This window comes from Suillus discolor (genome assembly GCF_016758755.1).
Source record: "Suillus discolor strain FC423 chromosome Unknown F5147scaffold_38, whole genome shotgun sequence".
NCBI lineage: Eukaryota > Fungi > Basidiomycota > Agaricomycetes > Boletales > Suillaceae > Suillus > Suillus discolor.
Genome location: NW_024541285.1, coordinates 330,449 through 345,470, shown reverse-complemented (window position 1 = coordinate 345,470; position 15,022 = coordinate 330,449). Strand labels below are relative to the sequence as shown.

General features: G+C 46.2%; 4 protein-coding genes across 4 annotated transcripts; 1 reads left to right on the top strand and 3 right to left on the bottom strand.

The window, feature by feature from the left end:
• Positions 1-1,646: 1,646 nt before the first annotated feature.
• Positions 1,647-4,461, bottom strand: F5147DRAFT_702723 (tyrosyl-DNA phosphodiesterase-domain-containing protein). Its single transcript, XM_041437806.1, has 12 exons — positions 4,402-4,461; positions 3,789-4,353; positions 3,530-3,730; positions 3,465-3,473; positions 3,336-3,416; positions 3,147-3,290; positions 2,880-3,095; positions 2,648-2,830; positions 2,482-2,592; positions 2,212-2,430; positions 2,047-2,163; positions 1,647-1,983 (listed from the first exon to the last, which is right to left on the bottom strand). Exons 1-12 carry the CDS (start codon positions 4,419-4,421, stop codon positions 1,939-1,941), a joined length of 1,911 nt encoding a protein of 636 aa, XP_041291275.1. The 5' UTR covers positions 4,422-4,461; the 3' UTR covers positions 1,647-1,938.
• Positions 4,462-6,700: 2,239 nt separating this feature from the next.
• F5147DRAFT_579442 (uncharacterized protein) lies at positions 6,701-7,463 on the bottom strand (the record flags this gene model as incomplete). Its single annotated transcript, XM_041431486.1, is given in 4 exon segments — positions 6,701-7,009; positions 7,027-7,213; positions 7,268-7,356; positions 7,413-7,463. Coding segments are annotated over 4 exon segments (636 nt in total), but the record flags the coding sequence as incomplete, so codon positions are not given.
• A 2,792-nt stretch (positions 7,464-10,255) lies between these two features.
• On the bottom strand, positions 10,256-11,691 carry F5147DRAFT_775294 (uncharacterized protein; the record flags this gene model as incomplete). Its single annotated transcript, XM_041441699.1, has 10 exons — positions 10,256-10,301; positions 10,350-10,494; positions 10,546-10,749; positions 10,801-10,895; positions 10,951-11,141; positions 11,193-11,246; positions 11,299-11,323; positions 11,374-11,450; positions 11,500-11,564; positions 11,616-11,691. 10 exons carry the CDS (start codon positions 11,689-11,691, stop codon positions 10,256-10,258), a joined length of 978 nt encoding a protein of 325 aa, XP_041291273.1.
• Positions 11,692-12,184: 493 nt separating this feature from the next.
• On the top strand, positions 12,185-13,012 carry F5147DRAFT_775293 (uncharacterized protein; the record flags this gene model as incomplete). Its single annotated transcript, XM_041441698.1, has 3 exons — positions 12,185-12,627; positions 12,662-12,875; positions 12,932-13,012. The coding sequence occupies 3 exons, from the start codon at positions 12,185-12,187 to the stop codon at positions 13,010-13,012; spliced, it is 738 nt and encodes a 245-aa protein (XP_041291272.1).
• Between the last annotated feature and the right edge of the window lie 2,010 nt (positions 13,013-15,022).

Sequence of the window (15,022 nt, the reverse complement as noted above, 5' to 3'; positions counted from 1 at the left end):
TCGGGGTTGACCAGGTGCCCCGCTGAATTGCGGGTGCAGCGGGTTTTGGTGCGTCCATCCCACAAGAGCTCGGTGACGCACTTGTGGATGTTGTGACGGAAACGGCCCAAGCAAAGGGCACAGGCGGAGGAGCCAGTTTTGCCTGCGCCCGCTGGAAAAAGCTGGTTGGCGTTGGGTTGTTTCCCTTGCTGGTTTCCCGAGGGACGGCAGTATGGGTGGAAGCGTTCTTCAGACTGAGTGACCCCCACAGGTTCTTGTTTCCCGCGAGATGGGGCATTATCCCGAGTTTGTACTTTCGACTGTGAAGATGAGAGGGCGACAGAGTTTTGGAGCTGGGTTGGGAAGGTAGGGTAACGCGGCAAGTAGTTTGGTAGCATGGGTGCGGGAAGTGGTTGAGCGGAGTTCATCCAAGTGTTGGTAGCGGGTGAGGGAAGCGAATTGTGGGTGGAGTTGGAACGTTGTGCGGGAAGCAGGTGATGGGAGGTGGGAAGCGGGAAGCATGGGTGCAGCCGTGGTTGAGGCAGGTTTGGTAGCATGGGTTGGTAGCAGGTTGGAGGCGAAGAGGGGAGCGTGTAGCGGGAAGCGGGCAGCAAAGGGAGCATGAGCGAGTTGGGGAAAGCATATTCGAATGTTGTGTAAGTAGGTAGTGAGTTCGCGAGAGGGTGAAGTGAATCAAGTGTGTGTTAGGGTTGGTCAATGTTTGTATGGGGGAAGATGCGTACCATTTTCATCCCTTCATCTTGTTCTTCTTCCCAGACGTCATCTGACAGGCTGTTATATAGCGCATTGTTGAATAATCCGATGTTGAAACCTTGATTTAGGGTAAGACGGTCGTGCCAATCTCTGCGAACCATGCTTGCGTAGCGGAGAAGAGTCTTTTCCCCCCGCGGGCGCATTCTGTGTTCGTGGTTTGTGATGAGCGTGAAGAAAAGTGCAAGCGCCATCTGGTGCTTGTCGGGCCAACCAGCCTTCTCGATATGGACGAGGAAGCTGGTTTTGGCCATGTTGAACTGCCTCCAGGAAAGATCATGATCCTGTAAGGCTTTGTTAGAGGCTTTGAAGGAAGAAAAGGATTTCAAGGCAACGATGCCATCGATCTTTTCGAGACCTAGAGCGTCGTCCGCGGAGGACTTGTTCCAGTCTCGAGCCTCACGACAGCCGTCAGGGCTGAAGTACCAGAGTTCAACGAACTCCATGTTCTTGACCTTTTGGAGCGCGAATTGCGAGGGACGCGGGATGATGACATCTGATACCGGTAGGTCGACGTTAAAGTCGTTGATCTTCGGTTTCTTTTTCTCGGTTTCGCGACGTTCTTCTGCTTCTGCGGCTTCTCTTTCTTCGCGCTCGCGATCTGCGGCTTCTTGGATGGCGTGTGCGTCTTCGTCGAGCTGTTGCTGCCAGAGGACGATGCGTTCTTGGCGTTCTTGGGTCCAACCATTGACGAGCTGGGCGAGGGTGGCTTCTGCGGTCAGTCCTGAGCCTACGAGGGCGGCAGTGCATGCTGCAAAAGCAGGTGATTCGAAGTTCGGCTGAACTTCGAGCGACGGATCAGAGTTTATGCGAGGTACGATTACTTCCACCATGGTAGAACGACGGTGCCGGGCGTGGGTTTCGATATTAAATGAGAAAGGATGAAAGAATTGTGGGTGTTGGTTTACTTGTAGGTACTTGTGTGAAAGAAAGAAAACAAAGGAGGATGGAGAGAATGTCGACAACGACTACTAGGGAATGACAGTCGCGGTACGAGAAGAAGAGTTCGTGCCGCTTCTGTTGTTCTCACAAAGACTAAACTCTGTTCCTTCGCTCGTGCCTCGTTACGTAACAGAGCCGCAATCTATGGAAAAACATTGATCTAACTGCGAGATACTGATCTGAGATCAGGGTCATGTTCAACTGTACAAGGCTTCCTGGTAACAATGATATCGGCTATACACATGATCACATCTCTTGGCTCTGCCGCAGCAACTGCGACTCTTCCTGTATCTTTGACACAAAGACAAACACGGCATAAGTTTACGCGCCCCTACACACGATGATTGAACTTACCCAAGGTCTATCCTGTCCACTCACATACTTCCTCGCCGGACGCTTGAAGCACGACACCCTCTCCGCGTCCTTCGCATCGTAAAGAGGGAAGACAATTCCCAACTCATAATTGACCACCTGACGGGTCATCAGAAAAAGCTTCGTGAGAAAAGTGAGTTGACTGACGTTGAGCACTGGGTTAAACCCAGAGCCAGAAAGCGTTCCCCATGCTGAAGGTGTGAAATTATGCGAGCCAACATAAGCCCAGCCAATTGGGTCGTTTTGAATTTCGATGTCGTCGGATTCAGGCTCGGTTTCGCTGTCGAACAATTCTTTTCCCTTTCCGTTTGACTGACTGCTTTTTTCAAATATCGATTTCTTGGGGCGGTAGGTCGCGATAATCATCTGAAGAGCCGAATGGGTTAGAGATTCACGGGTGTGCTTGCACTGACGTACCTTGGTGTGCATCAGCACTCGTCCGCCAGTACTATTCGAGTCATGGAATAGCTCTCGAGGAAATTTCGATGCTTCCCATTGGTTCGTGCGGCAAAACATGGTTCCACCTCCCTGTCAATTATTTTGAGAGATATTCAAGAGTGATCGCCGAAGACACGTGACTGACCAGTTCACCAAGGACGCTATCACGCACTGTCTTCAGGCTGGGGAAGACAATCTTCACAGGTGGCCACGGCAACTTGGCACGTCTGGCTTTTGATTCGTCCAACCAGTCTTCAGCTGATTCTCCACGTGCTGACCAGTAGATCTCGTTTACCCACTGGGTCGAGTAATTTCCTATACTCGAGCCCTACACAGTATGAACCTTTCTGCAGCGGAGCTGGAGACGTTTGACATACCTGAGACTCAATAAGGAGGTCCTTAGCAGCCTTTCCCTTTCCAGTACGAAGCCCCATGTCACGGACGGCCTTCATCAGCCTAGTATGACCAGTCAAGACGACATTCGGCCATCCTTCATGTTTACCGGCGATGGAGGGAACGAGTTTAACCTTCACTTTTGACCAATCCCATTTCATTCGCAAGTCGTTGATAGTTTGAAGGGGTAGATTTGGGTGCTGTGAAATAATATCAATAGTGCAGCAAATGAGATTCCTAACACGACTGACGTCGTTTGCTAGCATGTTCGCAAGCGCTGGTCGAACGTTGACAGCGCGTAAAACGTTTTGCATGATTGACGGGAAGTCATCGATGGCCTTGGGATCGTGAGGTATCGGAGCAGATCGTGGCGGCAGATCTTGCAGCCAAACGGCCTGTCAAACTGTTCAAGAACTCCCCTACGTTGAGTGCGGACTCACATTCTCGATATCGCGCCAATCGTGATCAACCAGGTTGGCAGTAGATATGACTACGCGAAGCCGTCCAGTCTTGTAGAATATCTTTGGAGAAATGCAGTCAGCGTTGTGTAGTAATGCGAATGGACTCACGAGCATGAACTAGGGGAGATGAAGTCAGCGGAGCCTTCTAGAATCTGCTGTACCAATAGACCTACTTTCATATGCTGGCAACCTCGTCCATTGCGGAGAAAAGGAACAGTCATAACCCAGTTTGGAAGAATATTCTTGATGGTTGGTTGACCTGACTGATCAGGCTGCGCCACGACAATCACTGGAGTAGATGGCGCAAAGAATTCATATATCCAAGAGACGGACATCGCGTATGACGCTATGATAGCAAAGGATATATCAGATTTCTGAAGAACTGCAGCATCACGCATCATGAATGAAAAACACAGGAGAATTAACGCGTACCGAACCCAATACCTCTGTGAGGCGGAAAGTGGGCTTTCCATCTTGACGAGGTTGAGAATGCTTGTTAGCTGTTGGACGTAGTTCGCCGGCCCAGAACAGTTGTTCAGAGGTTGGTGTAGAATTTATACTAGTGCTGGCTGTTCGCGAACTTGCAGACGAGCCCGAAGGAACACTAGATGACGAAGCAGAAGCAATGTTCGCTCGACCATTAGCATGTTTTTCAGAGGAGGGGATGTGTTGCCTCTTTGCAGGGGGCGATATGCCTCCTCCATCATCTGCATCCTGCCCGCGCAATCTCTTCAGCCTCTCGAGTCGTTCTCTCTCCATCTGTGCTCGTTCGGACAAAAAGCTCGCTGCTGGGGTATTCCGAGCACTCTGAGACGGAGGCTCAGGATAATGGACGGATTGCGTTGCGGCCCGCGAAGATTCGGTCTTGGACGCTCGATTTTCCTGTAACCGCCCAGACTGGAAACGATCGTCATCATCGTCCTCGGAATCACTGATTGAAATCGCCCTCGAAGATGACGCGTTGGCCCGGGACTCTCGAAGACTCAAAGCAAGCGCTCTGATTGATCTAGTGAGAAACCGTAAAAATTGTAACAGATACAAATACCTTTCCAAATCTTTGTCCATGTACAGATCTCGTTCTTGCAGGTAGGTAATTACAATTGAGCATTGAAGTCCAGACAATGCACGCCACCGCGTCTCATTGCAAATATGCACGTGATTTACGCGTGACCGACGCGACAGCCTGCTGCCTGACTATGAATCGGAGTCCAGTGGTCACGAAACATCAACACCAACACCAACATTTTTCAACTACTCGTACTATACACTTTACCCTTATCTCGTACACTAATTTTTAGGACACCTCGTAGGGCACCGCATCCTAACAGTTTCCGTTTGTTACGGTAATGATATGGTAAATATATGAATTCTCTCACGCCTGACCGTCTCACGATGTATACTAACTGACCAGGCCTAACACAACCAAGGTTTTGTGCCAGACTCACAATCTAGAATCAGTAGAGACTCGTGCGTGGTGATCGATAAACAACATGCATCGAACTCTCTACCGTACTCATTTGTGAGATCCTTCAGCACATAATTAATCGTGCATCTGCGGCATGCATGCCAGTGATACTGCCTGCATTTGTTCCAGACCATTTGTCATCTCGCAAGACAACTGTGGCTCGTAAAACCCTCTAGGAGCTCTGTTTGTCATTTTCTTTTATTAGCTTACCAAGCATCTGATTAATCCAGTTCACCATAGCCTGGTCAGAAGGCGTCAAATGACGATCGTCTGACAATGAGGCCAAGTTTTTATAGACTGTCGCAGTACCTTGGCACGTTGGAGGGCTCGAGTCAAATCTAGTAGTAAGTACACGACGTTAATAGAACACAGTATCGTAGGCTACAGTATTATGGTCACAGTTATATATAGTGCTGCCGCGGTCCGGTCCAGAACCACGGTTCGAACCGGACTTTTGGTCCGGTTCTCTGTGGTTCGGTCCATGGTTCCCTCACCAGCCAGAACCGGACCGGAAAGCGGTTCTGGGTTCTGGACCTTCACTAGTGGTCCGGTTCTGGTTCGACTTTCCCGAACCTTCCCGAACCGTTCCTTGACCTTCGAATTCCCTCGACTTCGACACCAACCATGACGACGTCGGTGTCCATGCACCGTCTTCGAGATTTGCATTATTTGTTAATCAGGCTACTGTTAGCCTTTTTGAAGGTAAGTACTAATCAATTTATTCTCAAGACTCTGACATATGTTTACCTATATCACAGATATCTACTTGTTCTAGTCTATATGCTTCCTGGATAGTCATGATCCTCCACCGGTTCTCAACTCTAACAGATCTCCTTGGATATTGTCGCTCTGTGGTGTTAGGCTATGTGCCATGCATAAAATGGGGTGCCGATTAAAAAACTGTGAGTTATTTGCCTGACAATGTCTGAAGACTGCTGTGCTCTGAACGAAGGTCGCAAACGGGAGGGCTCGTCTTGAGGCAGTGGTGAGTACTATTCAAACTTAAGTACCCTACCGGTCTCTAACTCCAGATGTATTCTTAGTTTGACAAATATTATCAAGCGCCTCCAGCCCCAGGACCACATCCCAAGGAGCCAGAGGCCACATCATCAACAACGAAAGCTTCGATTCGTTATGGTGCTTCCTGGATGCGCGACGCTATCATGGGACGTCAAGCTACAGACCATCGCACGTGCGATCCTCATCAAGAGCTCTCTGCATACCTTACTTCACCATTGGAGGAGACTGATGATGTTGTGGCATGGTGGGGTGTAAGTCAGCCCTCAAATTCATTGTTCCCCGCTTACATTCTTGATTAGTTACATTCGCTGCAGTACCCAACACTAGCTCGTGTTGCGCGTGATTACCTGCCCATTCAAGGCAGTTCCGTTCCCTCTGAACACGCTTTCTCCAGCGCAGGCATCACATCAACTCTGCGCCGCAACGCACTCGCATCATCCACTTTCTCCGCGCTACAATTGATGAAGGCAGCCTATAAGAATGGACATGTGTCAGCAGCAGTAGAGGCAGAAGGGTATGCAGTTGGTATGCAGTTAGACTAGCTACCCAATGTCATGTAGATGTCTTGTGAATGTTTTTTCCATTGCTTGAAAAATTTTCGGTTCGGTTCGCGTTCGGACCAGACAAGAACTGGACCAGACCATTGAGAACCATTCTCAATGGTCTGGTTCTGGGTTCGACAATTTTAAAGAACCGAACCATGGTTCGGTTCTTGGTTCTCGTCAAGGACCCTCTGAACCGGACTGAACCGGACCATGGCAGCACTAGTTATATAGTATAAGCGAGCACCATCTGCAATCACGTCAGTACTCAGACGCCACCCACACGCAAAACCATCTATGAAAGAAACAATCAAGTGCTACGACCAAGGCTCGTCCGGCAGAACTACATGGGGCTTTTCCCGAAGTTTGGACATTTGTGCCTCATCGATGCTATAAAATTGCATCACCTCAATGATTTTATCCAACGCATCGCTATCCATACAATCCACGATGGTCAATTGATGATCGTAATCCTGAATCCGAGTATTGGCTTCTCCGCTCATTGGAGATTCGATGTAGCAATTGACTGCGAGCTTGATTGCCCTATGAGTGAGTTCCTGGCTTTCTGACACGAGATAAAGTGTCTGCAACACAAGCGTCAAGTGGATGATATATGCCATGAAGCGCTGAAGCACCGCGTGACTGACAAAGGAGTGTTAATATCCTTTTGTTCACGAAAAGATAGTGATGCGTATGATATCTGGTATACATCGTAAGCCCATACGGCGAGTACAGCACCTACTGTGATTGGTACTACGATGGGAGCCGCAGGTCCCGCCAGGGCGGATACGATGCCCGCAATAGTGCCCACCATGGATAACCCAAAAGCCCTGTAAACATTCAATGAGATGGAAATTCATCTATCACGTAAGAGATCAGCCTACATGGTCTTGGTGGGATTAGCTGCTGGTCCAACTTCTATCTTATCAACCATGTTCATCATCATTGCCCTGAACTCTTGACTGTGCAAGTACTATGCGCAAATCACATTAGGGTGGATGCAAAGACAGCAAATAAGATGCCCATTACATGATGAGGGTCATGGAAATTCCACACATTGACGATGTCAGTGTGAAGCACATGTCAGGCTATAGTGTCATTCTATTGCATTAAACCAGGCTAAGTATCAGTAGATTGTGATGCAGGAGACAGGCTAAGTGTAGGTTGCATTACCTTCTCACCCAAACTGGTAGTGTAATGCATTATATCTACTCCCCCTATTACCAGGCCTGTCCTATACACAGCCGCACTTTTTGCATTTTTTAAACTCAGCTATTTGTCACCACACATCACATCTCCGCATTTTTCAGCCCCACAGTGTGGGAATTACCCCACAACACCAAAAACATCGACCATTTTGAGAATCTCTTCAATATCAATTATTCCCACACCCTCCCCACCTCACTACAGCTTCACCACCACACCACAATAGCTCCCCCTTTAAATATAAGTAGTAGTTTAGTATATATATGTATAATATAATATAATAGACTGCTTTTTTTGTTTGTTTGTGTGACTGCTCCTCCTTCAGGGGCAATTCAACATAGGGTAGGGTACAAAACACTTTCGCATTTTTGCCCCTTTGGTGGGGAAGTGTTCTATGATATTCAGAACATGTTTATGAGCATATATGAGTAGATTCCCATCTTTATTTGACCCCCTGAAGCGTCCTACATCAATAGATATAGCACATATACAGAAAAACACAAAATATGTTCTTATTTAATTATTTATGGGTGAACAGACTTTGAAAAATGATTCCCAGCATCTATTCAACAATATTAACAATGTATCAGGAGCCCAGGACCATAGGAGAATCCCTTGTTGCATGGTGTATCCTCCCTCTCCTGATGGTTTACCCCCTGTGAAAATTTTTCCTATAGGACCGGACCTTAATTGAGGTGAGGGGTCTATTTCTATGTATATTTGGAGTAGATCTATCATATATCTGGCCCAGGACACACATAGGATCCTACTACAAAAACAAAACACTGAAGATCTCACTTTTGACATTTTTGATGTTTTACACTTCCTTACTCTTGCATAAATAATCTAACCTGTTCATATATCATTAGCATAACATATATACTTACTTTTTATGACAAGGATCAGCTCAAAACAGGTCAGAGTTTTGAGCTAGTATGCATACTTGCTATTTTTACTGATAAGGAGCCCATACTTTCAAAACATCGAAATTTAATGATCAGACACCTGAAATGGATTTCAAATATATTCACTATCATATAGCTAAATTTACAAAACAATCCAACAAGAATTGAGTGCTGAGGAAGTGAAATAGATAAGAAATTGAGTGTGGGAAAGTTGAAAGACCCAAAACATCGAAAATGGTCAGTTGGGCAGTAGTAGGACTTTAATGCTGGATCAACTCAAATATACACCACATTCCTTCCATAACCCTCTAAGCTCAGGGCAATATGTAGTATAGATTCCTCTAGTAGTCTACCATATATCCTACATATTTTCAATGAAATATTTGACCTGTAGCATATATAAATGTGACTTTGTGTAAAAAGATGTCAATTGTCACTGTTCACACATATGTCATTTTACTTGACATTTGGTCAGTCCTTCATGGATCTTTCTAAAACTTCGGATATATTATTAGGGACATATATGAGAGGTATCCCAGGTCTCTGATAACTTATCACAGGCTTGACTACTATGTAGGCCTCTTATCAGTAGAAATATCCTCTGTACCTTAGATATCAAATTTGCGCCCTATGTAGGGCTGATCTTTGTCATAAAAAGTAAGTATATATGTTATGCTAATGATATATGAACAGGTTAGATTATTTATGCAAGAGTAAGGAAGTGTAAAACATCAAAAATGTCAAAAGTGAGATCTTCAGTGTTTTGTTTTTGTAGTAGGATCCTATGTGTGTCCTGGGCCAGATATATGATAGATCTACTCCAAATATACATAGAAATAGACCCCTCACCTCAATTAAGGTCCGGTCCTATAGGAAAAATTTTCACAGGGGGTAAACCATCAGGAGAGGGAGGATACACCATGCAACAAGGGATTCTCCTATGGTCCTGGGCTCCTGATACATTGTTAATATTGTTGAATAGATGCTGGGAATCATTTTTCAAAGTCTGTTCACCCATAAATAATTAAATAAGAACATATTTTGTGTTTTTCTGTATATGTGCTATATCTATTGATGTAGGACGCTTCAGGGGGTCAAATAAAGATGGGAATCTACTCATATATGCTCATAAACATGTTCTGAATATCATAGAACACTTCCCCACCAAAGGGGCAAAAATGCGAAAGTGTTTTGTACCCTACCCTATGTTGAATTGCCCCTGAAGGAGGAGCAGTCACACAAACAAACAAAAAAAGCAGTCTATTATATTATATTATACATATATATACTAAACTACTACTTATATTTAAAGGGGGAGCTATTGTGGTGTGGTGGTGAAGCTGTAGTGAGGTGGGGAGGGTGTGGGAATAATTGATATTGAAGAGATTCTCAAAATGGTCGATGTTTTTGGTGTTGTGGGGTAATTCCCACACTGTGGGGCTGAAAAATGCGGAGATGTGATGTGTGGTGACAAATAGCTGAGTTTAAAAAATGCAAAAAGTGCGGCTGTGTATAGGACAGGCCTGGTAATAGGGGGAGTAGATATAATGCATTACACTACCAGTTTGGGTGAGAAGGTAATGCAACCTACACTTAGCCTGTCTCCTGCATCACAATCTACTGATATCTATCATATTTAATGCATTATCCCTACAGGATCTTGTGCACATGTAGACAATCCCACATCTCGTGGTTCTTGAATGTTGGGCACGACGCAAGCGCTTTCCAGTATTCTGCAAGACACGACAATTTAGATTGTATTCAGTAATCATGAACATGAAACTGGGACAGACTTTTCTTGCCAACCCTGACACAGCATAAATCACGAGATAAGAATGAAGCAAGCAAGACTCACTCAATTGATGCCTTTATTTTGAGTCCAGGACGCACTCGCTGAGCGATGGAGGTCATCACCACAGCCTCGGGTGCAGAATACCGATCGACACAGGTTTCAGTGATTTCGATCAGGTGGACGAGTGTCTGCTTGTGGTCTGCTTTAGCTATTTTACAATCAGAGGCACACATGAACCTGTTGGAGTATTGGTACACACTAGAGATCGTGACATAGGGTATATCAGGCCCTGTGAATTGCTTTAGAGGTCCGATGCAGGTATTCTGCAGTTCGGCTTCTGCTTTGTTCTTGATGACTTCCTTGATGGCTTTGTCATTCAATTCATTGGCATAGGTTTCATCTAAATTTCGTTCTATGCGACCGATGATCATATCGTATTTGGTAAGAACGACGATAACGGGAACTTTGATAGTGTGAGCTCCAAAGTAGTAGATATGACTATCAATTTACTTACCGTTTCCCAGCTTTCCACTATTTTTCAATGTCAGGAATTCCTCCATTCCCGTCTCTAGCAAACGTCCGCCTGCACGGGGTATCTCAAAGCAAAGCCTTTCATATATTTGGTCAATCCACTATAATGGTGTGGTCAAAATAGAATCCCTACCAAATAGCATGCAACTGATGTTCCGGAGTGGGCATGTTCCTCCAACGGTCAATGAAGTCTTCAACTATTTTGAGGTTGTCTTCATCCCGTGGTTCAAAACCTTTGCTATCGTGAAGAACAAACTTGTCATTCTGAGGTGAGATGAACTCATGGTCAATGCTGACCTCGCCTGGCTTATCATCCGAGGTGATCTATCCATAGCATGAATAGCTGCACTTATTGAAATGTCGTGTTCAACCCACCGCGTTTTCCACCCCAAATGTGTGGTTAATCACTGAAGACTTGCCGACTTCAGTCTATTAAAAGCACATTGTCAACACTAGCCTGAGATCGGAGAAAGCCAGATACCTTTCCTATCACCAAAATTCGGAACCTTGGGAGAGTCAACCTCAAGAACGGCACTTGATGATCATCCTGACTCACCGAGGGCACTTCCGAAATATTTCGGAAGTGGTAGGCCGAAGCTCAAGGCTTTGGCTGGACAGGACAGACTGTTCAGCCTGCTAATCTATGACTTAGACGGGTTCAATGTCATACACAGATCCTTACTTCAGTTGTTGTACTTCCGGAAAGGTTGATGACGATGTTGATTTTTTTATGAATTTTGGTGTATTCTACACACGTGAGGTTAAATTTGGAACCAATTAAGGCAACTCTTATTTCACCTTGTCTTTCGCTTGCACTATATGCACGGAACATGTCGTCTGGGTTGAAAGTAATATCTCGATGCTTGGTCTTCATCCCAAGTAGTGATGTGCACGGCCCAGCTTCAGGCCGTGGGCTGGCCAAAGCCAAGCCTGATTAGGCCGAGCCGAGCCGGGCCCAAGTCAGGGCCTGACCACAGCCCAGGGCCCGGCTTGAGGTGTTGAAAAGCCTGAGCCGGTGGCTCAGGCCGCGGCTTTTTGTCCCTCATAGATATCGATTTTACAGACCTCCACGGACTCAATGACATCTTGATTTGACGTGTACTGCCACTCATCCAGCCCAACCCAGAGTTGTGCGCCCACCAATCGTGAGCAACCTCACTTTTTCTCATATGTCTCGTTAGACCTTTAACCATGGTTTTCAGGTCTTGATTCTTGCAATCCTCGCCATGTGCATGCACCACCATCTCTGGCAGGTGAATCAACATCCACACGACACCGCTGGCGCCATCATTTCCGTTCAAGAGCCTCGAGCTTGTCACCAACAAGGTCCATTTTGGCAGAGGACTTAGAGAACACTGAGAATCTTCATGCACTGTGCAGTCTCATGCAAACCACACATAGATGCATTACATCCCGCTTGGAGAGACACTCGAGTATTATTCCAGCTTCGCAAATCTGATCACATCCTCATGCCCATGTCCATTGTTCTCGAGCGTGAAAACGAGGAGCGTCGCCAGTTGGAGCGGGAGTCGTCTTTGATGGCACTATCGAGTCCAGTTGCTTCTTCTGCATCAACTTACACATCATCTTCAGCATCCATGTACTCGTCGTCTTCAGCATCCACTTACACGTTGTCTTCAGGATCAACACGTCCTTCATCAGTGCTGTCTATTGCATCGGAGATACCGACTGCCAACTCGCCGCCACCTCTAAGCTGGGATAGTACAAGCAACCAAGATGAATCAGGATATCACTCCCCATCTCATGATCATCGATCCCGCCGCGACACAGCATTGTCCTCACTCTCCGAGTACAGTCGATATTTAAATAATCTGACATCTCAGCGAGAAGATCGGATCAAGTCCCCTAGAGCACCATCCCGACACTGCCGTGTTCTCAATGCCCACTTACCCTTCGCGAGATCTCCTCATCTTCTTCCCTCCTCCTACTCGTGTCTGTCGTCCGCACTTGTTTGAGCCATGTCAGCAGTTGCTGACGTGCACTGGGCGTTTGCGCATGGTGTTCGTGGTATTGGGAATGGCGTGGTGGATGGCATTGGTATGCGCGTGTCGTTGATTGCTCACCGTTACAAATATGCTTAGATTGAATTTTAGATCATTTTGTTCTTGAAAGCCGTCGTTGAGCCCAAGCTGAGCCGCGGCTTTGGCCTGGCTTGGGCTCACGGCTCGGCCTGAGCTTTTGCAAAGCCCAAGCTCCCCAAAGCCGGGCCTAAGCCGGGGCTTTCAGGCCGAGCCGGGCCCGCACATCACTAATCCCAAGCCATTTCGTGGATTGTATATGCAAGGAAAATGTATCTCCGTGGGAAAGCACCCTACGGTACAACAACACAGTAGTAACTCAAGTGAGAGCATGCATTGGAGTCGAGTGCTGAGCACTTACATGGGTGGAGAAAACTTGTGTTGCAAACTCCGATTTCCTGCTTCATGTGTAATTGGCGAATGTAACTTACCAATCCGTACTTCAGCAGACTCTATATTCGCTTTCAGCTTGTTGAAATTGACGGTGATACCTATTGAATATATTCAGTGGGCTGATCATCAATGCTACTTGACAAGAATTGAGCACCAGAGATATGGAGAGGGTAGGAAACCGTTGACTTGGAGGTGTGAAGAGAATCAACCATGATTTAGGGAAGAGCCCACTCTGAGCTACTGTAAATTTATCTAGAGGTTAAGTACAACCGCTAGCGCTTCACCTGCGAGGAAGCGAGGTACCATCGTGTATGCCTCGTGTTGCGCCCAGTGGATATTGGTGCCTAACACAAAACACCTGACGCTTTGATAACGTACCAAATAAAAAACACATGCGTCAAGACGATACCAGAGTCTCACCAGCTCTATGACGATAGATGACGACAGATGATGGTGATGGCACGGCAAGGACTCGGAGGCCAAAAGCTCACTGGACTGAGTCAGTACTCAACTTTTCGGCACATGCCGTGACTAATTTCAAATATACAGTACATATCCTGATAATGCATAATAATAATAAATACAAACAAATCACTAGAAAATCAATCTTTGGCACCAAAAATTATACATTAACAGCAATATATGGACCAAGCTCATTTCTACGAATGGATGACTTGGTGCGTCTCGAAAAGATTGGATCCTGATTTGTTATAATTTTTTATGCATTATGCATTATCAGGATATGTACTGTAGATCTTATTTGCTTCCATAGTAAGGGCCAACGCCAACGCCACTTCGGTGCGCCGCCTCATGATACACTGTAACAGCTATATCTATATTACCCATTGCCCAATGAATCAGGATTCAGCATGGTGGCTTCGGGTTGAGTATTTGCCGGATTCACATTGCACACTAGTATTGCAATGATTCTAGGGTACACCGACACTTCTCCGTCACATTTACTAGTACCTTCCTCCATGGAGAGCCTTGCTAGCGAACAACATCACCGATCTACCAATAGGACGAGCTTCGTGATGATCACCGTGTAAAGATACGATCTAGGTTACTCTCTGTGGTATGTCTAATTGATTACAGATTGTACACACATTTCTCATGTTGCGAATCTGCCAGGCCTCTGGCTCATCACCCTTGGAGAACATTTTTCAGCTCATTTCTGGTGAATGTGAATTTCGAGGCTACATCGAGATAAATCTGCTTATCATTGACCATTTAGCTGTTGTCATTATCTTTGAACGCTCTTTCTACATTTAGCGGTGCTATCGTCAGGACCAGCAAACATCCGTTTGCTCCTTTTATGTCGCTCTGGAGCAGTGCATTGCCTGGTTACTACAGCTCTGGATTACAAGTCAAAGGTGGACATCGTCATTTATCATACGTACGCTCTGTGCATCTCCAGGGCTTACGGTCAAGACTCCATCATTCTCGTAACTCGTTTTCACTAAACAATAAGTTTATTGACCGCATGCATTATTCTTCAGTAGCGTTTTCACGCGTTTTATTAACCTACGAGAGAACATCTAAAGGGGACCATAAGAAAACACCCCTCTCTGATCTGTCTAACAAACTGAATCCCATGCGAGAGCTTGCTGCGATCGATCGGGTGCCGATGTATCTGATGAGGAAGACAAGCACGAAGATACCTGTCGTCGAGCTGACGGCGGCAGGTGCTTGTACTGGGCTCGCTTGTTAGTTAGAACGAGTGCGAGCGTGATTTAATGTTGGCTGCAAGGAAGGCTACGTATGAATCGTGTA